Source organism: Charadrius vociferus, unplaced genomic scaffold (genome assembly GCF_000708025.1).
Source record: "Charadrius vociferus isolate BGI_N301 unplaced genomic scaffold, ASM70802v2 scaffold183, whole genome shotgun sequence".
In the NCBI taxonomy this organism is placed as follows: Eukaryota; Metazoa; Chordata; class Aves; order Charadriiformes; family Charadriidae; genus Charadrius; species Charadrius vociferus.
The window spans coordinates 1,898,194-1,920,254 of NW_009648250.1; the positions used below are offsets into that span (position 1 = coordinate 1,898,194).

At 40.5% G+C, this 22,061-nt stretch overlaps 1 protein-coding gene across 1 annotated transcript in view; it reads left to right on the forward strand.

Annotated features, from left to right (window-relative positions):
- HOMER1 (homer homolog 1 (Drosophila)) overlaps positions 1–22,061 on the forward strand; it is a 106,372-nt gene that overhangs the window by 62,779 nt on the left and 21,532 nt on the right. The window contains exon 6 of the mRNA XM_009884293.1: positions 17,561–17,717. Within this exon, the coding sequence (XP_009882595.1) occupies positions 17,561–17,717 (157 nt within the window). The remainder of the gene's footprint in view (positions 1–17,560; positions 17,718–22,061) is intronic.

The following is a 22,061-nucleotide window of genomic DNA, read 5'->3' on the forward strand; positions in this document are numbered from 1 at the left end:
CACGAAATCAGATTCTGTAGGGTGGGTGGTTTGGGGTTTTTTGTTGTTGCATCCATTAATTCACATTCATCAGTTTTGTTAGGTATTTTCAAGAATACAGTTTTCTGAAATGTGTTATCCATCTTAGGAGTCTACTGTTAGCATATAGTGACTTTTTTGTCTTTTTTAGGCATTGGTAGAGGAGCTATTCTCTTTATTCTGGATTTCTCTAGTAATTTACTTGAATAATGAACTTTTTCTATTGTGCATTTCAATACCAGTGTGTATGCATGTTTAAATTTGTGAGCAGTGTCTGTGAGGTTTGTTTTATGATGTGATTTGTACATACGCTATTGAGAATGTCTGCTGCTTCGTAAGCTCAACCATGCTATCATCTCTTCAAGAAGAATTAAAATGGTAGTTAGAGAAAATCTTATGTAGACAGCTGATACCTTGTATTTTCTTTACTCCTACTGCCATCAGTGTTTTTAATACTGTTTAATGTCATCGTAGGAAACCTTTCAACCAGTAAGCAGGGATAAGGTGCAAACTCAACTTTCCCCTGACACCATGAAGGAGTCCAAGGTGTTGGATCTCGCACCCAGAGGTCTCTCTGGGTAAATTTTGCTGAAGTTAGGTCAACATTTCCAGCTATAACCAGTGTCTTTTCAAACATTTTTCTCCAAACTGAGAAGTGTCATTAGTATCAAAGAGAACAGACACCAAAGAAATGCTGCAGGTCTCAATGCACTGTTGTCCAGAAAAAAAAACACAATGAAAACTTTTGAGAGGAAATAGCCACTTCGTAGAATTGCATTTTATTTTAAAATCATCTGTGGAAACACGTAATACTTTGAAACTACCAATGCCATGCCTTGTTTGGGTTGGAAGCCATTCATGCCCATACCTTCAGCCTGGGATTAACTGGTGATGAGGAGGTGGGGGGGCTTTCTTCAAAGCCTGGAATTTTGACTCTTTATGACAAGACTTTCCTAGGACAGTCTGTTCTGCAGGTAAGAGTATCACACAGTTTGCACCCATCTGCACACACACGTGATTTGCCTCTCCAAAGAGACCTCTTCAAATTATGCCCCAACAGCCACTCAAAAGTATGCATTAGAAGTTAAAGGCTCCTTGTAGCTGGTGTGTCGCTGCTTCATTTCAAGTGCAAGACTTAGTCCGCTTATCTTTACCAACACAAAATACAACGCTTTTGCAACCCAAATATGGATAGACAAATGCTAAAGAAACTTTTGCAGACTTCTTCATTTACTCTTTTCTGTCTCTAAATGTACTCTGTAGTTATAATCTGGTTCTGTGAAGCTGGAGAATAGTCCAGACCTGGGTTTCAGGGTACATATTCCTATCCATGTAGAAATTATTGAAAGGTTACACAGTTTTAGAGAAAGGATATTAAAGAGAATTGAAGATTTGCGTCCTTCAGATCACTTTTAAGTATGCTGCAGATCAATGTGCCTCACTATCTTACTTCGATTGTTGTGTATTTTACTCATCTCAAGGTTCACTTGTTGTCAATTTTGGATTTTTTTGTGAAATCAATATACCGAACATGGATGATCTTGTGTTACTCATAGTCATTGTAGTCACAGTAGAATGCCTCTGTCATATTCCTTGGAAGTAAAGGAGACTGCTGAACAGTTTTGAGTTCAAAGTCCACAGGCTAAAAAACAGTTTAAAAAAACTCAGAAAGCAAGAGAAAACTCAGCTTTTTGTCAGTTTTGGTATATTAAAATATGTTATGACTCATAGCAACAATATATTCTCAAAATACAGCCTTACTCTTTTTAAGCCTACATAAAGCCATACTTTCTTGAATGTTTGTGAAGTGCATGTTTTTAATGAAGAAACATCTCCTGTTGTTCAGTTGCTTGTCTACTTGAATGTCTTCACCCAATTTTTTTACGATGAAGGGTGATGAGACAGCAGAATATGTTGCTCGGAGAAGTTGTGGATGCCCCATCATTGAAGGTGTTCAGGATCAGGTTGGATGGGGCTTTTTGCAGCCTCTTGTAGTGAATGGTGTCCCTGCCTGTGGCAGGGGGGTTGGACTAGATGATCTTTAAAGATTCCTTCCAACCCAAACCATTCTGTGATTCTGTACCAGAATTGGCTTTACTTAGAAGACAGGAGCTAAAATTAAGTCACCTGAAACAACAACAACTACAAAAAAACCAACAAACCAAAACTGCAGGAAAACAAACAAAAAAAACCCAACAACCCAAGCCTTTCAGTTAGTGGCTCTTTTCAAATGTAGGCTGTGTTTCCAAGTCACTTGGTCCTTCTGCCCTGCACCAGCTATAGTGTCTTGTTTTGGCTGCTTGTCTGCTTTTCCAAAAGATCTCTGTGTTGCGGTACCTCATCTGTCTGCTTTATTCCAAGTAAAAGGATATATGTTAAGTTTGTAGGCAGCAGGGCCAAACCCAGTGGAGTACTTGAGGGAATTATTTTTAAAAAGGGTCAAAAAATTTTAAAAAGTGTGTAACTGAGTACCTTTTAGTGAAGGTGAAGCTCCCTTGAATGTATCAGATCGATACCAGTTTAGTCCTCTTACTGACAGTGACAAGATACTCTGCCTCCTGTGGTACCTTAAGTGTAGTGGTGGATCATGAGAGACGTGGACTTCCCCTATGAGAAGCTGCACAGATACATATAGATAGATATCCACTTCTCAAATCTTATATATGCTGTGTGGTTATGGTTTCACTGCCATCTGGAAAGCCTGATGATAAACATACAACTATGATAACATTAATGACTAAATGACTACTATTCTTGAAACAGTGTAGAACTCATTTTTCCCAAACTTCCAAGCAGAATATAAATAAACGTACCTTCATCCTTTAACAACTCATGTTGGAGATGAAACGACCAATTGACTTTATGGATTTTTATATTTCTTTTAGTCTTTTCTGTATTACTCCCTTCTTAACTGCCCTGTCTCCTAGGAGATGAGGTGCACTCTGGAAACAAAAATCAATTGGGCTACCACCATCTTCTGCAGATGTTTAAGCTCAAGAGGCTGTCATTCATGTCACCCCTCCTGTCATTTATAAGGATACCATTACATATGGGGTATAGGAATGTGTACAGTACATCTGACCTGAGTTACAAGAGGCCGAGCATCTTTAGTCGTGGTGATTTATTGATTATGGATTCACCTCAAAATGCGCTACATAGATCCTTGGATCCGCTGAGTTTTGCCATTTATAAAGTGCTTAGATGGTGTTAATGCAGCCCATATGGACTTAAAAATTAGCTAATTTTTAATCAATTAGATAACTTTCTCCTAGGGGATTGACCATGAAAGTCAGAGCCAACGATAGCTGGCAACAAAATTTTAAGTTACGGATTCTTTTCCTGTTGAAGATATGAGAAATATGTGCTGTTGTGCCAAATTCTGCTTGGGTTAAAAGGAAGCAGAGATGGAGCATGAGTTTAGGAGGTGGCTGCAGCTCCTATTCCTTTGCTACCTCCCTGATGCCATAGTTAAAGCTTCAGAATTAGCAACTATAATTAGCCAACTGTACCTTGAGCAGCTGGTATGGGCTTCTCCAGTGGTCACACAGAAAGGAGGATTGGATTGAGCTGCATGAACCCTTCTGTCCCCTGGAATATTCACTACCAACACACGTGGGTTAAGAACTAACTGTGCTGTGTCTGTTGGCTTCGCCAGTTCAGAGCCAACATACAGTTGTCTGCATGGTGCAAAGAAACCATGGTGAACTTGATGAAGCCACTCGCTGGTCTTATATATTTATTGATAGTTTTCAGCCAAATGGATTGCCTCTGACCACTTCTTGAAAGAATGCATATTTAAAAACTAAAGTTTGACAAAGCAGAGAAAAGAAGTTTAGAAAATTCTCTATATTAAAAATACATAGCATGAGTACTAACAGCATTTTTTAAAAATAATTGTTTCATATTTAAATGAATCCCTTGTACAAAAGTAGCTTTCATCGCAGGTTTTTTTTTCTAGAATTTATCTGGAACAGAGCTGACTGAAATTCATAAGCTGTATAACTGTGTGTGCTTTGAGGGATCATTTTGCATCCCTGCAAGAGATGTAGGACCAAGGACCAAGAGCTCTTAATTTTCACGTAAAGTAAAAAGTCTAGTTTCAAGTCTAATCCAAAATATCCATGCTGTTTTACTAATATGATACTCTTTGGAGTGTGTCATTTTTGTCAGTTGAATTAAGATTGCTAAATATTTCTCCCTTATGTAGAGTTAGGCTTTACAAGTAAACCTAGTTAAGGTAGTAATTCCTTTGGAGAACACTGTTGCCTGGGTCCTCTGGGGGAGAACCAGCAAATTCTGCCACCTCCACATGACACTGAGGCCAAAAAATTGCTCCTGAGGGACATCCGTAGTGCCTGATGCATATGCTCCTAGATAGGCATCTAAGAGCAGTCAGATGAAGTGCCATCTCAGGATACTGAACCTCCCTTAGCTGTTGAACATCTAAACCTGGGGGAGATGGGTTTCATCCATTACGCTGTCTTTACCAGGTCCAGCTTTATATTGTGCCTCCTGCCAACATGATGATCCAGAGTTGTGCTTGCTGTTTTCTATGGAGGCAGCACAGTGTGATGTTCCCTGGCATTGCTGTCACCCTGCTGTGGTTCCCTGGTGGGCTGTTTCATTCACCCTCCCTACTCTCCAGGTCAGATCTCTTGTCCAGATAGTGTAAGCCCCCGGAAGACGAGAGAAAAGCTCGTTGATCGAGTAAAAGTCCACAGTTGCTTTATTGTAAGCCATTTCGGAACGTGTCTGAATGTGCAGTCTTCAGGCTCCACGTGAACAAGTTGGGTTATTGAACATAATTGCATCACATTGATTATTTTCTGTAGCGTTGTAGCAGGCAGAACCCTTGCAGTGCAACTTCGATAGCATCGACCTGCTTCCTGCAGGCACTAGTAGAGGTTAGGGGCAGGCACACATAAACACACAAAAGGAATATTTTGTCTGTCAAAAATACGAAGTACTTAATATATTCTGTTCTTGGGGTAAGAGGTAGCTTGAAGAAGAAAATGGGGAATACAGCTAAATGGAGATCAACATTTCCTGTAGTTTTCCATCAGCTTTATGCTTTAGGGAAGGTTTCTGTACCTAAAGAGTCACATCTTTTGAGTTCCTTTAATATTGCTGTAGATGCCAGCGTCATTTTGTAGTACAGGCAGAACATGGTTTGTCTTGATCAGTGTTTTGATCATATAACAGAGGGCTCTGCTGAGATGAATTTAAGTTGCTGAGTAGCACTTTGGTGAGATGTGGACAACTGGCAATTCATAAGCATCATCAGAGCATTTCACAGTGACACCAAAGAGCCATCAAGTTTTGTCTGTAATGAATTGGGTTGGCACAAACCAGCAATGAAGTAAAATATAAGAGGGGTTTTTTTTAATCAGCTCTTCAGCCATTTGGCAAATGAAGGAAGCTGGAGCTGAGTGAAGATTGTGAAATAAAATGTCCATGACCTCTAGGACTCTGTTTTCTCAAGTACACAATAATAAAACATTACATGTGGTCCATTTGTTGTGATGAACTTTGATTGTAGGGTTGTTCCTTTGCAGATTTTACTCTGTGGCACTGTGGTGTAATGATGTTCTGTCTTCCTGTCGTGAAGGGCAAAGGGTGTGGTTAAAAAATTAAAGTTAGAATAGTGGGAACCATTCTTCTGGGAGACTGCAACCACAGAGGAAATTAAGTACTTTTATTTAAACAACGTGGCTCAGACACAAAAAAACCCACCACAAAACCAAATCCTAAAACTGAAGTGACTGTAGTGAGTTATCCAACTCTGTAGTTTGCCAAAGGAAGACAAATAAAACTTTTTTTTTTCCCTCTCTATAGTGAAAATAGCTATAAAAATAAGATGTGGGTTTGCTGTTTGAAGACAAGTGCTTTTTCATGTAGGCAATACATTCAGATTAAGCTGGCCTGAATTTTAAGAGGATAGCTAAAATAGTTTCCTACGTGCCCAAAGTGTGATCTAACTGATCACGGTGTATGACTGTGACTTGCCTGTTGACTTTATTTAGGAAATACTCTGAAATTTGAAACCAATGTAATTACATGGCAAACGGATTGTGTAGCACCTTCTTTCTATGCTCTCCGGAGATTTTAGTATTCTCGTTTAATCTGCTTTAGCACTTTAGGGATCGTTTGTCCTGGGCTTACATTCAGCACAGCAGGAGGCTCAGGAAAGCTGTCTTTTAAACGTTTTCACATCATGCTGTTTGCCCTTCCCTTTTCCTAGTCTAAGTGCCTTATCAGGGAAAGTGAAATGGAGCTCACAATGTTAGAAAAACACGTGCTGAAACAGTGCCGTGGCACATTGGCATAGCCTCATGAAAGGGTGGGACCTCAGCATCGGTTCTGCTGTTTGTGAATTTCCAACTAGCAAAACTCATGTACTACTTCATACTCACGCCATCCCTGTTGGGTTTGTGGCAAGTTAAGTAAGATGGGGCGGAGAGAGGAGTGGGGAGCCAAGCCTTATATTCTTCTTTGAAACTGTTGCATCAATTAAGTGTTGAATTGGGAAGAATGGATCCGTGAATTATTGTATTTTTAACTTCTCTCTGAGTTTTTGAGCCAGGCCATCTGACCTACACATTATTCTGAAGAGAAACTGACGGAAACCTAAGATCACTTAGTCTAGACTGAGTAAATAAGAAGTGGCAACTACCAGTGAATTAAGCAAGGTGCCCATGTTAAAAACTGGGATTTTTTGCAGTAGGGGAGAGAGAGAAACATTTAGGGACTGCTCCTTCTGAATGTTAACCTGTAGTTCATAGAAAAAGTACCAGTGTTGGAGACTTCCCATGTATTAAATTTAATCTTTTTTTCATCCATTTAATCTCTTTCTAGTAAATTTGACTCTATAATCAGCATAGTGCAAGAAATTTAGTCTTTTCTTGGATTCAGATTTGAATTAAACGAGGCAAATTTAATACTTTCATTCTCTTAAAAAGCTGCGATGAAAAAAAATGTGAGTTTCAGTATCCACTTACAAGTGTAGCAACTCACTTGCAAGTTGTTTTGTCCAAACACGTACAGTCAATAAATGTTTTACGGTCATCATATAGTTCATGTGACTTACTGCTTGGTCTTCAGAGTACTTCTGACAGCTCCATAGGTGGTTTAGTTTGGCCTTTATATATAGGCTGTTGACTCTTAAGTAATTGCATGGCTCTCACAGGAGATAAATGAAACTTAATTAAATATGCCATGCTTTCACATAGCTTCTGTTCCCGTAATGGAATAAAATATTTTTTTTTGTCAGCATGTAAACTGACAGTTCATCTCCTGCACTAACTGTGCCATTAATGCATGTCGTTGTATTTACTGGGATAAGCAAACTGGCAATCGTAATGCAAAAGTGAATTGCAGCAGTAGTTATTATTAGATGTTGTAAGATAACCTAATGCACTAGCTGGGTGGTGGCCAAATAGTCATAATTCAGAACTTTTATGCAACTGCCTAATCACATATAAGTATTTTCTGTAGGTCATTGTGTAGACTGTCTTTCTGTTGCCCATAGTGTAGTTGTGAGGCGCTGCAGATGCAATGATTGTTCTGCTGAGTTCAGTGTTTGCTATGAAAGTAAGACAGGAACCATCATTTAGGGGTCTTAGAGGCTGAGCTATCCCGTGGTGTCACTAACAGAAGGTTCAACTTAAGATCTAAAATTGGCACTCGCGAATCTTGCACATTCAGCCACTCATAACATCTGCTGTCTCCAGCAGAGGCCCAACACGCTCCTGTTAAAGCTGTGACAGTACCTGGAAATGCAGGCAGAGGCTTGTGCTGAGGATCTCCATCCCTGGCATGTGGTGTGTGTCAGGTTTACAGGGTTGGGAGAGGTCCCTTCAGCCACATCACTGCTCCACGTGTGGCTGCAGGAGCTCAGAGCGTGGCTCTTACTGTCCTCACTCTCTTGCTGCAGAGCTGAGAATCTCTGCTGAGCTCCATGGGGTCCACCTGTAGCTGCAGCGGCCTCGTGGGGCACATCTGTAAGCTAAATAAAATGAGCTTCGGCACTGGGGAATGTGGGCTGAGCCATTTCCATGTTACAGCAATGATGATGGATCTCTGCTGCACCCATGCAGCGTCCTTGCTGTAAGATGCAGTTACTGTTTTGTATGGAGTCCTTTTCCAGTTCCACACACCTGCGGTGGTTTGAGGGCTGCATTGATACTCACCGAGGTGGTATTCTCCTTGCGCAAAAGCACGGATGTGCATTGCATGCCCAGAAGTGTTCCAGTTGGGGGTGGAAGGGTTGCAGAACTCATAAAGCTTTGGAACACTGTCGAGGTGGAAGGGCACTAAAACTGATGATACGCAAACTGTGCTTGGGATGCGTCTGGCCAGCTGACATGGACCAGGGCAGTTTGTGGAGACTGTGAAGTCCCCAGTCCATGTGGCCTTCAGAAGCTTAGTGGCGGAGGTCTGGTCACTGAGAAGAGTTAGTTGTTCCTTGTCCTTACTGCGGCAGCGTTTTTGTGGTGAAGCTAGGGAATGTCCTCACACTCACTGAGGTGTGATTGAGAGCACAGTTCAGTGAAACTATTAAAATCGGAATAGCACTCAATAAACGAGAGCTCAGGTGAGTGATGCATAGGGCAGTCGAATACTCTCTTCTCCTCTGTTACGTTGCTGACAGAGTGTGGGTTGGTTCAATGCACACCCAAATTGTTGTTATTTTTGAGAGAAACATAAGGTTTTGTCTAGCCAGGGGACTCAGCAAAATTAATCCATGCTAATTCAAAGTGTGAATTTACAGTTAAACTGCTTTAAATTCTTGTGTGTACAAATGAGCTCCAGAGTGAAAGTGGTTGTAATTCAGATCATTTTCATGTCAGGGTCACCCTGTCCTGGTATCTGATTTGCCAATAACCACATCATCAAATTTCTTTCGTAAAGTGATTAAGTGCCATAGGAACCCAAGTCAATTTGACTTTCTTCACAGGCAAATACCTAGTCATTATAGAAAGTGAGACGTAAGTTCCTAAATAACTTAGATTACTTTTGAAAATGTATTTTTGTTGGAATATTTGAAGTATTCATCACCACAGCAACAGCAAGGAATTATGCCTAGTGTTTAATGCACTAAAAAATCTTGCTGGGTATCAGTTGTGAAAAATATGAGATACATTACAGGCGCGAGAGTAAACTTATTTGCAGTGATACTAAAAAGCAATTTCAGTAAAGGAACAAGGGCAAATCTTTTTTTTTTTGCTTTTTCAGAGTGATAAAATTTTAGGTCTGCAAGGTCTCACAGGCATGAGAATAAACTACTTGCAGTGATACTGATAAGCAATTTCAGTAAGGGAGCAAGGGCAAATCTTTAATTTTTCAGAGTATGGTATAAACGTTAGGTCTACAAGGTTTTAGTGTTTAGTGCAAAAAAAAGCTAGAAATTAATTAGCTATGCTTACTCTTGCAAAGGGCTACAAGTTATAAGACAGAGTTATTGATTTTGGTTATACTTGATGGCTTTCATGAAGAGATAACTTAGTCTCTCTTTACTATATAAAATTAAACTACAAAGACAAAAATGAGATCTTTTTTAAAATAACAAAAATTAAAATAAAAGTTGAGCCTCTTCAAAGATATTGGGGATTTTCTTAGTGCAACTGTGATGATTCAGGTTAAATACCAGTCTTTTGCATTGTGATACAGCGTACAAAAGACATGCATAAATCTGTTCTTAACAGTGTAAGTTTAACGAGAAACAGAGTTTAAATGTCACCTATGTAAACACATGCAGCGTCCACTAGCAGACAATACAAGAAGCTTGGAAACGTCATTGTTTCTTGTGGAGAAGAATGACTCTTCTCTTTGTCCCTCACTTTAACTTGGGTCAGGACTGGGATCTAAGTCCCTGATTGATGAGGATCATAGCTGAAGTATTAATTTTGTGTTAATACCCAATATGCAGCATCCCATGGAGTGCCTTTCAGGAGCTCTTCTGCTGCTATTGATTCTTAGTTTTTCAATAAGCACTATGCTCATAATTTTTTTCTCTGGCTCTGTTGTCTACTGCAGGAATAGCGTGCTGGGTTACCAGAGAGAATATTTCTATGAAATTTTCCTTCCTTAAAAATAATTTAATATCCAGTCTAATCCTCAGTGATAAGCTTCCATATTGAAAGGCAGTCTGGGTTGTGGTGGTTTCTGTGGGCCCTGTGATGAATGGAAGCTGTATTACAAAATGCAGAACATGGATTTAGGTGGTGGATCTAAATAGGGCATAGCCAACAATTTGCTTTTCATAGTGGTCTGTGTATAGTAGAAAGAGTCTGTACCATTATTCAGCCTCTTTGGTCACCTTTATCCGTCAAGTGTGCAAAGATTTGACCCCTCCCCAGTAAGCTGATAAAACATAGCGCAAGAGACGCCTAAGAAAAGGACTGTCAGTAACAGAACTGGAAAGGCAACTCTTCTTCTGTCCATGGGCTGCACAGGTACTTTAGACAATTCAGAATCTGAGAGCAGGGTCAAACTGAAAGGCTAAACGAAAGCGAAATATCATACATGAAACACCTTTAAAGAGGAATCTGTAATAGCTCCATCAGTGCCCTTCTGCCCAAATTTGCAGAAAAAGCTTCTGCATTTGTGTCTTATACGCTGACATAGAAATTGGGAGTTCAAGTATATTGTAGCTCTGAGTTGAGCAAAGGGATGTGCAAAACAAAACAAAATAAAACAGTATATCCTGGAGTGGTGTAAACCTTCAACGTTTGTAGAGAATGATAGACTCTCAGAAAAGTCATGCTGGCATCAGCCATTCATCTGCCTTTCGCACTGTCCAGTAGGAACGTGCGGCTTTCTTATTAGTTACCTCACTTAAAGTACGATGTGCTTCCAGGGCCTCCTTCATCTTGTTTTGCTGTGATCAAATTTGTCGTTTAACCAATCTAAAGAGCTGATTCACAGCTATGTTTCCCTGGTTTTGTGCTGATGTAACTCTGTTGAGATCATGTAGATGGTTCTTATCCCAAAGGGAAGAACAGATCTTCCATGCTCCGTTAATGTTCCTACTTCTCTCCCCATGGGAGCTATCCTCCTTTGCTAAAAATTCTTTTGAATACTCTAATTAAGGGTAAGGATCTCTTTGAATATTAATTAGCTTTTCATTGGCCTCACTCAAAATATTTAACTCAAAGTAATTTCCTGGTAATTATCTCTTGATTATGACTTTGAGAGGATTTACCCTTTTTTAATAAATTCCAGTTTATCCAATAAGACTTCCTTATGTATGTGTCCAGTTAATCACAACTACAGATAAGACAATAAGCAGTAGCTGTAAAGAGGCAGTTTTGGTTTGTTTCTTAAGTTTTCTTCTTACAAAAGCTGTCATTCTTACCATAGCTCTCCCTCTTTTTCCTGGACTATAATGATTTAACTATACTGTAGATGACAGTGTCCCTCATGCACATAAGTTCAGAGTCTTTTGAGTGGCTGAATCTCCTGGGCCTGTACAAGCAGACAGCTTTCTAAAAATACCAAAATGGCAGAACAACTCAAAACTTGTCTTTCTTGCCTCTTCCTGGAATGGTGAGACAGGACCTGATGTGCTCCACTGCTCTTTCTTCTGCTTCCCTCTCATTCTAGGACTCCTGGTTAGGTTAAATTAACTAAATGACAAAAACCCTTTCTATTTCTAGTTGTGCTTTGAATGTTCAAGAGAGAGGGAGAAATTTCCGTATCATTACTGAGGGCATATGGTACTTTGGATTAGCAGCAGGGCAAACTCTAAAACCGTCCTGTTTAAATCTTTTCTGTCATGAAGTAATTTTACACATTTAATAGATGGTCACAGAAGATGCCTTTTGAAGTCTCTGAAAAGGGGTGAAATTCCCAAAATCCCTGTTTAAATTTCTTCTAACTCAGAACATGAAGTGAGGAGCTTAAGTCACATTCTCAGCATGAATGAGAGCAGGATTCTTGTGAGCTTTTAGGAATATCTTGGGGGATGCTGCACCCATCCTCTGTGCCAGCAGAGTCAACATCCCCATCTGATAGGACAGTCGCATCATTCCAGTGTAGGCAATAGCAAGAGTAGCCTGTTGCAGAGATCTCACCCTTCCAGCCTGGGACCTCAGCATTATCTGAAGCTTATTTCATATGGAGGATTCAGTAAGGTCCTTGTGCAGAATTCCTTCCCAAATGCACCAGGGAGTTTTACCTAAACCCAAACCCCTTGTCTTACAGTTCTAAAGAGAAGAAGCTACGCTACTCGTGTTCACTAGGGCTGTCGGATTCTACTGTAACAGAAACAAGTCATTCACAATCCCCCTTTGCTTCCTTAAGGATGAAGAGCTGCTCCGTGAGGCTCACCAGCAAGGCTGTCAGAAAGGATCACCCCTCGCTGCCAGCACAGCTGATGCATTGTCACCAGCTGGTTGACATAACTCTCCCACTGATTGGTAACGCTCACTCCACCAGGCTCTTGGGCTGCTTCCAACGCACGCCACTATTTATAATCTGGGCAGCAGCTACAGGGACTCTGCTCTGTTCATATCTGTCAAGTCTTATGGATTTAGTTACTATACCAGATGCCAAATTTTGTAGTGAAAGTACTCCATTCTCCGCTCGGCTGAATTCCTCCTCACTTCTGCTATCCCAAGGTAGCACTGCCCACCATACACCTGCAGTGCAGATCACAGTGACACCTGAAGAAAAGAATTTACGTGCTTTTGAGTAACTGTAGTTCTTTGAAACCATGACTACCCTGTAGTAAGAAATCCAGTTTTTAAATTAATTCATTTTATGCAATGAATCCAATATTAAAACCCATAAAATATTAATAAAGCAGAATTCTGCATATTTTAGTTCTATAAATCCGAAATAAAGCTTAAACCATGTTTCATAGTGTTGGTACTGCGTGCAACTCAGCAAACAATGAATAAGCAGTACTGATACAAAAAGCAGAAAATATCTGATTTGAACTGCTTTTTTTTCTTTGTGTTGTGAAGGTATCTCCATTCTGAATGCAACTCATTAATGCGTGCTCCCCACCCCCTGCCTTCGTAAGCCTTCTCCAACTGGCTAAATGTGGGGACTGGAGCTTTTCGGATTAATTTTCCTTAAGTGACCTACTTTGCAGAGGAAGATAATCATGCATTTATAGCCTCTGGCACTCTATTCAGGTCACAGATGGACAGATAGCAAAGCTATTCCTCAGTGACTTACAGGGGTTGTAACTAATCCCCAGTGAGAAGAGAGATTGGTCTGACATTAATTGGTCAGAATGCCTAAAAGTATGGAAGATCATTGACTCCTACTTTAATTTTCTGGGGTTGTCACATTTAGGCTGTATGATACCAGCCAGCAGTTGCTGTAGGAGTGATCGAATTACTGGATGCCGTAGATGTTAAATACATGATTTTGAATGCTTTGCCTTGATGGTGGAGCACCAGGGGGTGTTCTGACTGTGGGCATGTCTGATGTTACACACGTACCAGGTACCGTGGCTGGCACCAAGGGTCAGAGATTTGGGAGAGTTTTCACCTTTTGCTCACTAACAAGCGCTTATGATCCCATGAACTGTTACCATTGTAAAGATAATTCCCTGTGCAATCAGACCTAAACCTCTGCTATGAAAGCATTTTTTGTATAGCATGATCAGCTGAGCCAATAAACCTCATATTTTGCTATTATCCTTTAGAGGCCCCTTTCCCCTCTTGTGTTTGGCACTAATGTAGTCAGGTATGCAAAACAGCTCGTTCTCTTACTTTTGGATATTCACAGGTTTCACAGGGGAAATGACCAGGCTTTATTCTCTGTTAGGATATTTTAAAAAGTTTGGTGGAGCTTTTCACGCTGAGAAACAGGCAACAAGCAGGAGCGTTCAGGATGTCTCTTTTTTTTTTGAAGGACTGTCTTCAAACATTGAGTATGCCAAGCGGCCGGTACATTCTGACAGGTCTGAAGAAATAACTGTGAAAATTATGACACTGCCAGCAAAGGGATGGATGGCTTTCAAAACAAAATAAAACATGTATGCAGGTTTAATTTTTGCACCCCAGGACTGCAAAGGTGTATGCCAGTGTCCCACAGTGTATACATACAGCTTTGCTCTTTGCACCGCAGTGCAAAACTGCAAGGTGTTCTGGTAGAAGTTGCACTGCAGTTTGGATCACTTTGATCACCAAGTAAGTGTTCATATTTCATGTGCTTCCTAGAGCAAATAATCTTGGAACACATGAGGAATGATTTGGGTTTGCTTTAGATATTTACAGCTGTTGAGGCAACCTGACCAGAGCTGTGTGTGTTTTTCCTATGGCAGAATCTAATGCATGGAGGGCAAAATCAATTCCTTTTAGCAAAAAGCCTTTCAAACAGGAATTAAGTTAAGGGTTTTAGAGAGAAAAAGTATGTGCTGCCCTCCCATACCTACTCTGAGGGACTGTAGTGCAGCTGTTCCACCATAAAAATTCTGGCCATGGGCTCTAGCAGTTGTTGGGAGCCCTTTGAATTTTCCACACGTGTCCTTCAGCTTCTGGGTCTATGTGTTCCCTCTCCTGGGTGCTAGCGCTATCGTTTTCCTTCCAAGGGAGAATTCTCATTGTGGCTGAACCATATGTTTCTCAGCATCTCCTCTAGTAGTGTTGATAAATTTGAACCAATGTAGCTCTGCAGGTTTAGGCATCAGTGCAGATACTCTTATTCTAGCTTAAGAACAGCTACAGGTGTAGGTGTGCTTTTATCTGATACTAAAATAATTAATCTAAATCGAAATAAATCCAGTTTTAACCAAAATCATCCACAAAGTATAATTTTAATTTTTTTTTCTTCTGGTTTGTCAAGAAAGTATTTGAGAAAAGTAAGGAAGCAGTGCCAAGATTGGTTATGGGGTATTTTAATCAAATTATGATTTTATGAAATAGAAGATACACATCTTTGCTTCTATATTTCCTGGTATGATATCCATCACATGGTTGTGTTTGTGTCAGAGAATGTGGAGTTTTGTAAGGAGAAACCGGATAAGTAAATAGTTGGGAAGTCATTTTGTGTTATCAGGTACAAAACTAATTAAAATAATATGTTTCTATTTTATGGAGCCATAGTACAATCTGTAGAAGATAAACTATTTGTGGAAAAAAACAGTATATGCTACAAACAAATAACATCTGCATTACAATAGACATGTTCATACCCACTATGTAGATCTCTTAGGGATAAAAAGTATGATTGAGAAATAATAGTGGTGCATTCCTATTGAAAATGGCCAATTTAAAAATAACCAGTTCCAAAGAACTTTCTAGCTTTTGAACCAGGGTATCCATAGCAGTAGTAGAAAATACATGCTTCATATTTAGTGTTGACATTCCAGTATACGAGCAATAACTTACGAGCTCCTGACTGTTTTCTTGGCAGGATAGTAAGGGCACTGGGCAAAGGTGAAGGTGAAACATGCCACAGATCCCCTTGGCATTATTATTTAGCGCTGCCCGTGTGTCTGTCTTCTGGGATCTTCATGGCTTAGAAGCTTACCTTGTGTCATTATGGGTATACACATTATTACATTGAAAAAACATCCATTCACTTCCCTGTTTGCATATTAAATTAGGATATTAAGTGATCAAACAGTTCTCGTTCTGTGACCATCCTGAATACAAAGCTTTTAATCTGCTGTGTTACATCAATATAAAATCTTGTGTGTATATTCCTTCTGTGGGGAAAGATGAGTAATAAGACACATTTTGTATACATGGATAGGTCTCACACACACACAATTTGCTACTACTCCTGCCATAGCAGGACTACTAAATGGAACTACTCACTTGCATGAAATGGCTGGAATGGGTATTTGCTTGCCAGATCAGCAAGCCCATCAAGGAGGAGTTATGAATATGATAACGAACTAGATTTTTTTTAACACGTTTTTACCAAATTTGTTGATCTGCTGTGCTACTGTAAGTGAAAAGTAAATCTGAGAGGGGGAGACAGAAGAGTAGACGTTGTTACAGAAGTTTGTTCTCATCTTCTTTAATATGTCAGTCAAGGTTCCCCGATGAAGTAGGATTATAATTACTTTAGTTTAGTCATCTAAGATTTAAAATTTCCAGTGGTAAACTTCTAATTAGTTGAATAGATCATGAAAAGAACCTGTATTACTCTTCTAAAGGACCTTGTATTCCTGTTCAAGGGGAGGAAGCATAGTATTTGGAAGGAAATGCTGGAGCATGGAAGAATCAGACATCATGTTTTAGTGAAACAGTAGATGTGATCTGAATTGGTAATGAATATTCCTTAGTGGCTGGTTGATTCTGAACACTGAAGGAGCATTTATAAGAGTCATAATGTTTTTGAAATATGCTTTGGTGGAAGGCACTGTGCATATGCATGAAGTGGAAGAAAGAAATTCCGTGGACAAAATGGTGGCAGAATGTTTAATTGTTCCTATGTACAAAGTTGAAATAACCCTGTAAACTTATATGCAAAATAGTAATAATTTATAATTAAATTAAGCATATCAAAATATATTATAGTAAATAATTAGATTATAATAATTCCTCATAATTCATCATAAACCTATATACAAAATCACGTTGGCTGGAGTTACAGATCTTTCGTTTTCAATGATGCCTTTAATAGTAAGCTAATTAGACAAAATGAATTATTTTCTGTATGTATTTTCCATGTAGGTGTGCACCTCACGTGTTGTTAGCAAGTGAACATTACGTAAGCACAAGTAAACATTAATGAGCTATTTGCATACTAACACATTCACCTGATGTGTCTGATTTGTTTTTCCCTTGCATACTGAGTGCAAAGATAGGGTCTGTGGATGATGGCAAACTAATTACATATGATAATTAAAGCCCTGTGTTTGCTCAGAGAATAACTAAATTGTAAGGATTTTTCCTCCATTGGCTACTTCAATAAACCCCAACATCGGCTTCCTCTTTGCAATAAAGCAATAATATCTCTGTACTCCTCAATCTTTATTCTCTTTGCTGGTATTACTGAGGACAGGCATATTAATAGTATTAAGGTGTTGAAATTCAAGATCTTTGATTTTGTAAGTAGAAATTAAATAAGATATTTAATAAAGGAAGTGTATTTCAGGGATAGAAGACTTGCATTAAGACAACTAAGCTGTAGTTCCAAAGTACTACATTAGCTATCTTTAATCAAGATGGTGACAAATCTTTTACTTTTCATAAAGTAGTAGGTTAAAAAAGCACTTACACTCAATATATCTAAGTAGTGACTAATCATATACACACTCTAGAATTATACACTGTTGCTTTTGCGAAGCTGATGTGGGTTTCATCATTCTTAAGATTTTATTTAAAAAAAATACCCTGTTGAACTGGGAGGGTAGAGGTTGTTTTCCTATAATGATGTACCTATATTTTCTGAATTTATAGTTTTGATGATTTGAGCATTTGGATTCTCATTTGGACATTTAGTCATAGGATTTTTGCATAATTCTATTTTTCCTGGATATTTTGAAAAAAAAAAAAATTACAAGGCATTTTAAGAAAAAGAAAAAGGAAGAGATTTGGGGGCTCTGACCATTCTCATTCTGTCTGTGCAGTTCGACAATCAGCAAGCATTGGGAGGCAGAACTGGCCACGCTCAAGGGTAATAACGCTAAGCTCACAGCAGCCCTGCTGGAGTCCACTGCCAACGTAAAACAATGGAAACAACAACTTGCTGCGTATCAAGAGGAAGCAGAACGTCTTCATAAGCGGGTAAGTTGAGGCAAATGGCCAGTAGCCTTGAGGTGGGAGTAATGGTAACTATATTTCCTCATTTTCAAGTAAAAAAAAAAAAATGTTTGTTATTGGAGCTTTAGGTTAATCTTTGAGACAAAAATTAATGATTACTTCAAAGTGGACAGGGTTCCTCCGCTGGGAAGTTCTTTCCTTTGTAGCAGTTCCTTTTCTGCAGAGGGTGTTGTTGCATGAAGAGTTATCTAACCCATGATACATAGGGAATGTTTGCTGGCTTTCACTCTTCATTTGATGCCAGCTGCATCACATCTGTTTCAGGACCTTCTCTATAAAATTACACTTTAGTCGCTCTTGCATTTAAGCCCATAGAAACTTGACATCAAATCTGTAAGTTAAAGAAACTCTGTTGTATTTTCCACACATGACAAAAACAAACAGCTTCCTCTCATCCTTGCATCTGAAGAAAACTGAACATAGATTCATCATTATATGCAATTGGAGATCTGCTCCTACTTTCATACAGGAGGGTCTGGGTCCTGTTCCCTTCACTGTAGATTTTGCAGAGGTAAAATTAGAATGCAGTAGGGCAAGGAATGACAGTGTTTGAGGGAGTAGTAAAGCATATGCAATGTTGAAAGCTGCATTGTGAAAACAAGTACACAATATTTTCATTTCTCTTTTCATATGTAACTCTTTATGTATTGTATAGTCTATTCATGTTTATCCATATGAATTTGTCATCATAGCTTAGGACACATTTTTGTACAAACTGAAGGCAAGATTAGCTCATGTCTGGAGGAAAGATGTCTTTGATGAAGCTGTATTAGGTTTGTTAGTATCAGTTAACTTGATAAAATATTAAGGAGTTGTACTTAGGAAAGTAAAACCGAACAAAAGCATTAGGTTTTTTTTACATGTAAACAGTTTACATGAGTATGCTGACAAGAAGGGAAAGGTTAAGTAACAAACATGGCAGACCTTTTAATTTGGTTTTTTTTATACTGTTTTCACCTATATGAAATCAGGTATGACAATTACTATTAGCCAAATCCTGCAAATTGCGAAGGGTTCTTTCAGACCTGCGCTGGACCTGTCCAGGTGGAGGCTGTTAGTAGTCCCAAGAACGAGGCTCATATTCATCTGAGGGGGAGGACATTCAGCAGGCTATGTGTAACCTGGGGATGTGGAAGAGTAGCAAGAATTCCCTTGAGCTTGAGAAAAGCGGGGAAATGGCAGGTTCTTGGGGCTGTCCTATAGCTCGACTGACTTGCAGGCGAGTATGCTGAGGTCCCAGCCAAATGAGCTGATAGGGAAGAACAGCAATTTCTGAGGGACTGTAACTATGTGTGCCATAGTTGGCTGGACAAAATGCATGAAGTGTAATTAAAAGTGGTGTTTTTTTGCAAAGTGCTTTCAGTTCAAGAAATTGGCAGTTGCTGTCAAAAGTGTTTTGCTTCAGTAAGGCACAAGCTTGGCATGTTTTTTTTACAGAGGGAGACTCTTATTTTGTCATCTCACTTAACTTTCTCCTTTGGAAGGGTTCTCCTCTGCTCCAGGTTTGTGAATAGATGATAATAGTAATTGTTGATAAAATTATTTAAATTACAACCTTGTATTAAAATTACTATAGTGCAGACATTCAGGTGGATTTGACCACCAGATAGTCTTTACAGTGACGAAGTCATCAATAAAACATGGACATAATGTGGTAGCATTCTTACCAATAAAATGTATTAACAGCTTTTGTTGCAAAGCTGAGACAATACAGTTCTTACCTAAGAAAGAAAAGTAACACACAACAACAGCAGCTGAATTTGCTGTGGGGAGAGCCAAACAGACAAGATGGGCAAAGTTACCTTTTTCTTGATGTTTCTCTCACTCTTAGTCAAATATTATTTAAAATCTGTTACTGGAAAATACAATTAATGAATATAGGAATAGCACCTGGAGTGCAGCACAAAGGAATTTCAGCAAGTCAACTTCATCGGTGGCCCAACTTAAATGCGTCTATACAAACGCACGTAGCATGGGCAATAAACCAGAGGAGTTAGAGACGTGTGCATGCCGGCAGGGCTATGATGTTATTGGCATCACGGAGACATGGTGGGATGGCTGCTATGACTGGAGTGCTGGAATGGAAGGACACAGGCTCTTCAGGAAGGAATGCAGGGGAGATGAGGAGAGGGTGTCACCCTCTATGTCAAGGACCAGCTGGAGTGCATGGAGCTTCACCTGGGGATGCATGAGGTGCCAACTGAGAGCCTATGGGTCAGGATTGAAGGGAGGGTAGAGACAGGTGATGTTACAGTGGGGATCTGCTACAGGCCACCTGACCAGGAAGACAGAGTGGGTAAGGCGTAAGACACATAGGAGCAGCCTCATGTTGACAAGCCCTGGTCTTCATGGGGGACTTCAACCAGCTCGATATCTGTTGAAGGGACAACACAGCAGGACATAAGCAATTCAGGAGGTTCCTGGAATGCATCAATGATAACTTCCTTCTCCAAGTGATAGAGGAGCCAATGAGGAGAGGTGCCATGCTGGACATTGTTCTCACCAACAAGGAGGGGCTGGTGGGGAATGTGAAGCTCAAGGGCTGCCTTGGCTGCAGCGACTGTGAAATGGTAGAGTTCATGATCCTTAGGGCAACGAGGAGGGCGTACAGTAAGCTCACGACCCTGGACTTCAGGGAGCAGACTTCAGCCTCTTGAGGGATCTGCTTGGTAGAGTACCATGGGATAAAGCCCTGGAGGGAAGAGAGTCCCAAGAAAGCTGGGTAATATTCAAGAATCACCTCCTCCAAGCTCAGGACCCATGCACCCCAACAAAGAGGAAGTTGGGCAAAAACACCAGGATGCCTGCATGGATGAACAAGGACAATCTGAAACAGAAAAAGGAAGCCTACAGAGGGTGGAAGCAAGGAGAGGTCGCCTGGGAGGCATACAGAGAAATTGTCTGAGCAGCGAAGGATGAGGTTAGGCAAGCTAAAACCCTGATAGAGTTAAATCTGGCTGGGGATATCAAGGGCAAAAGCTTCCATAGCTCTGTCGCTGACAAGGTGAAGACTAGGGAAAATCTAGGCCCTGTCTGGAAGGAACCAGGAGACCTGGTCACCCAGGATGCGGACAAGGCTGAGGTACTCAATGACTTTTTTGCCTTGATCTTCACCAGCAAGTGCGGTAGCCCTGTGGCTACACTCCACTACAAGTGGAAGAGGGAAAAGTCAAGGACTGGGAGAATGAGATACCTCCCACTGTAGGAGAAGACCAGGTCTGAGACCATCTAAGAAACCTGAAGGTGCACAGGTCCATGGTACCTGATGAGATACATCCACGGATCCTGAGGAAACTGGCAGATGAACTTGTAAGCCACTATCCGTCATATTTGAGAAGACGTGGCAGTCTGGTGAAGTTCCCACTGACTGGAAAAGGGGAAACATAACCCTCATTTTTAAAAAGGAAAAAAGTAAGACCCAGGGAACTACAGCCCAGTCAGTCTCACCTCTGTGCCAGGCAAGATCATGGAGCAGATGCTCGTGGAAACTCTACAAAGGCACATGGAAAGTAAGGAGGTGATTGGTGACAGCCAGCATGGCTTCAGTAAGGGCAAATCGTGCCTGACAAATTTAGTGCCCTTCTATGGTGGGGTTACAGAATTAGTGGATAAGGAAAGAGCAACTGGTGTCATCTACCTGAACTTGTGTAAAGCATTTGACACTGTCCCACATGACATCCTTCTCTCTAAATTGGAGAGACATGGATTTGATGCATGGACCACTTGGTGGATAAGGAAATGGCTGGATGGCTGCTCTCAAAGAATTGAAGTCAATGGCTCAATGTCAAAGTGGAGACCAGTGACAAGTGGTGTTCGTCAAGGGTTGGCAGTGGGACCAGGGCTGGTTAGTATCTTTGTCAGCGACATGGACAGTGGGATTGAGTGCATCCTCAGCAAGTTTGCCAATGACACCAAGCTGTGTGGTGCAGTTCACACACTGGAGGGGAGGAATGCCATCCAGAGGGACCTGGACAGGCTTGAAAGGTAGGCCTGTGCAAACCTCATGAAGTTCAACAAGGCCAAGTGCAAGGTCCTGCATGTGGGCTGGGGCAATCCCATGCACAAATACAGGCTGGGGTGGGGGGGTGGGGGTGGGGGAATGGATTGAGAGCAGCCCTGAGGAGAGGGACTTGGGGGTGGTGGTTGATGAGAATCACAGAATCACAGACTTTTCAGAGTTGGAAGGGACGTTTGGAGATCATCTAGTCCAACTCCCCTGCTAAAGCAGGATTGCCCAGAGCACATTACTCAGGGCTGCATCCAGGCGGGTTTTGAAAATCTCCAGAGAAGGGGACTCCACAGCCTCCC